Source organism: Corvus brachyrhynchos, unplaced genomic scaffold (assembly GCF_000691975.1).
Source record: "Corvus brachyrhynchos isolate BGI_N302 unplaced genomic scaffold, ASM69197v1 scaffold115, whole genome shotgun sequence".
Taxonomy (NCBI): Eukaryota; Metazoa; Chordata; class Aves; order Passeriformes; family Corvidae; genus Corvus; species Corvus brachyrhynchos.
In genome coordinates, this window is record NW_008239553.1 from 7,466,225 (window position 1) to 7,469,099 (window position 2,875).

The following is a 2,875-nucleotide window of genomic DNA, read 5'->3' on the forward strand; positions in this document are numbered from 1 at the left end:
AATTCCTCCACCTGGGCTAGGAAGCAGACGCTGCTGGCAACAACACGGAGTACTTTCAATAGCAAAGAGCTCGAAAAGCAAAGGCCCCTTCAGCAGAGCTAATACTGAGTGGGCTAATACAGATGTGTGCCTGTCATACACAGCAGCACTGGGACAGCAGAGTTCCCCTTTGCACATGGCAAGGAGTCTCATCTCCAGGATGGAGTCCACATCATATGGCTGTAACCCAGCTACCAGCAGCTGTTTACACAGCACCATACAGGACCTGCAAGATCTGCAGCATGGTGGGACCGATTTCCAGGTCTCCTGCCTTCTCCAGGTGGGGTCAGGAGAGCTTAGGGTGACGCTGGGGGAAAGCAAGGTCAGAAACCACAAGCAGTTACCCCTCACACACCCAAAAGCAGTTGCAGTGCCCTCTCCCTCAGGGCCCAGCTGTATCTCTCCCTTGGAGTGTTTCCATCAACTCAGGCCACCAGAGAATTACGTGTCCAAAAGTTTTTTCCAACTGCATCACATGGTTATTAAAAGACATGGCCTCTCCCTTTCAGCCTTTGGCACAGGCAGATTTGAGTATTACAGGAGAGACTGCACATTGCTAATGAATCAGGGAAGGGAGTATTCCAAGTAACAATCTGCGGCTCTAAATGGCTTTCTGGAAAAGGCTTCTGGAGGCAGGAGGCAGTCAGTATCTCGCAGCAGGGCTCTGCACACATTGCCAGACATGTAGTTCCTCCTGGGAAGCCAAAAAGAGTCTTTCTCCAGAGATGCCAAGTCTGAGCTAAGCTGGGAAGGGCAAGGGGCACCCTGACAGAGAACGGCAACAAAATGCCTCCAAGTCAAAACACACATTAAAAGGCCCCTTAAGCTTGTTTGACCTGGGTTTCCCTTCCCCTCAGACTACTGCTTCAAGTCAACAATTCAGGAACTTAGGTACTACACCACCAGCTTCCCCTGCCAGCTGTTGCCTTTCCAGACCCCAGGAGGGCTGTCCAAGATCAGAAGTACAAGCTGCCACCACCAGCATTGCCATGCTCAGAGCACAGTGTGCTTTATTGTCCTTGTCTCCTCATTTGGACAGAGATTTGGAGCTGTCCTGAAAGGTGTTGGCCTCGAGAGGGATATCATGAGTGAATGAAGCCTTCCATTCTAGGCAGGGTTCACGCAACAGAGACTAAAATACTCCCTGGACATGCCTCCATCTACAGGTTATTTGGAGCAAGTCTAATATGTCCCTAGCTATCCTAAAGTATTGGCTGAGCTCATCCAGAAGCAGAGAAAATACACAGCCAGACCACGGTGTGAGAGCTGAGAAGGGCAGGAAGGGATGCCCTAAAGAGACAGGGCCAGAAAGGCCATCTCATTCTTCATCACAACCGCTCGCTTTCAACCACAGCCAAAAAGATCCACATCCCTGACCTCGTACTGCCAGGCTACTTCCCTTCTGGCAGTGAAGGTCAACAGGAAGACAAGGCTGGGGAGAATATCCACTTCCCACCCCAACTACCCATCTCCCAAGACACAGCCAAGCATCAATATACTGAGTCTGTTCTCACACATCCTGTTCCCCAGCTCCAACCCTGGCAGGTACTGTATGAAGACATCCTCACTTACCCCAGGACTCTGAAAGATGTGTTTTGAGGCTTACTGAGGATGAACTGCCTTATACCCATGGCAGTGCTGCACCTGGAGTCAGGCTTCCCAGAAATGGCATTGTCTCATGGATCTGAGCAAAGAGCAAGATGCTGGCAGCCAAGCAAGCTGGACTTCAGCACTGTACCCACAGATGGGCTGGCAGAACGTTTGCTTTTTTTTGTTTGCTTCTTTTCCTACCATTAGTGCTGAGCCTGCACCCCTCATCATCAGAGCATTGAAACTATGTGGCCTCGGTTACAGCCAGTGGATTTCCTGTAAGCACAAGCCCACAGCACCCAGACTGACAGTAAGTGCTAAGGAAAGAGCTGCTCCAAGATCATTCTGGGCACAGTCAAGAGACAAACTAGTCCCTCAAGCCAGCCTTTCACCTCCTATCCTGCCACCACACACACCATGGGCATCATAAGCCAAGGGAATTTAAGTCTTGCCCAGTCTCATGGACTTGCTGCTGCTCTGAGAAGCCACCCATCCTACAGTGCTCCCTTACAGCATATTTACCATAAAAAGGCAGCATGATGCTATTCAAACTGTCCTCCAAACTCAATTACTGCAGGCAGGAGATGAACAAAATGGGACATGACAGTGGGTGGGACAGAATTTGGGGAGCAAAGGGTGAAGAGAAAGCATCTGCCAAAATGCTCCTTACTCAGGGACAGAACCTAGCTGTGCTGTTCAGAGTAGCCCAATGACTTTGTGCATCAAGCTTCACCTCTGGCTGAAGACAAGGTGTCTTTGGCAGTCTCCTAGGCAGCCAGCTCTCAGATTGCTGTCTGGCAGAACTAGAGCTTCTCCTTGAAGGAGAGCAGCTCTGGCAGTCTGCACTGGATATGCCCCTAGAGTCACCAGCAACACACACCTACCCCAGTAAACTGTGCTGGAGACCTCTGTCACGGGGCTTCGGGTGCTATCTCACCCGCCTTCGCACTTACACTAGCAGCCCAGCCACCGTGAAATTCAGAGAAGCTCGCAGGTAGCACTGCATATGAATGGCAAGTTGGGTCTAATCCATGTGATTCTGACTAAAAAGGTTTGTTTAGCGCCAGACTGCTTGCCAGCGGTATCTCGTGCCCTTTTTGAACTCAGCCTGCTGGAAAACGAACCCTCGGGGGAAAAGGAGAGATCAGGAAGAATAAAGTGCCTGCCCATGCAACTGTAATTCCCGCCGAGGAAGCCGCAGGCACACACTGTGCCCATTGTGGGGAGGGAACCGGGCCGGGGGAAG

The 2,875-nt window shown here is 51.1% G+C and overlaps 1 protein-coding gene across 1 annotated transcript in view; it reads left to right on the forward strand.

Annotated features, from left to right (window-relative positions):
• The first annotated feature begins 199 nt into the window (after nucleotides 1–199).
• The window catches only part of PEX16 (peroxisomal biogenesis factor 16), a 10,642-nt gene continuing 7,966 nt past the window's right edge, over nucleotides 200–2,875 (forward strand). Inside the window, exon 1 of the mRNA XM_008639673.2 lies at nucleotides 200–319. Coding sequence (XP_008637895.1) covers nucleotides 200–319 — 120 coding nt within the window. The remainder of the gene's footprint in view (nucleotides 320–2,875) is intronic.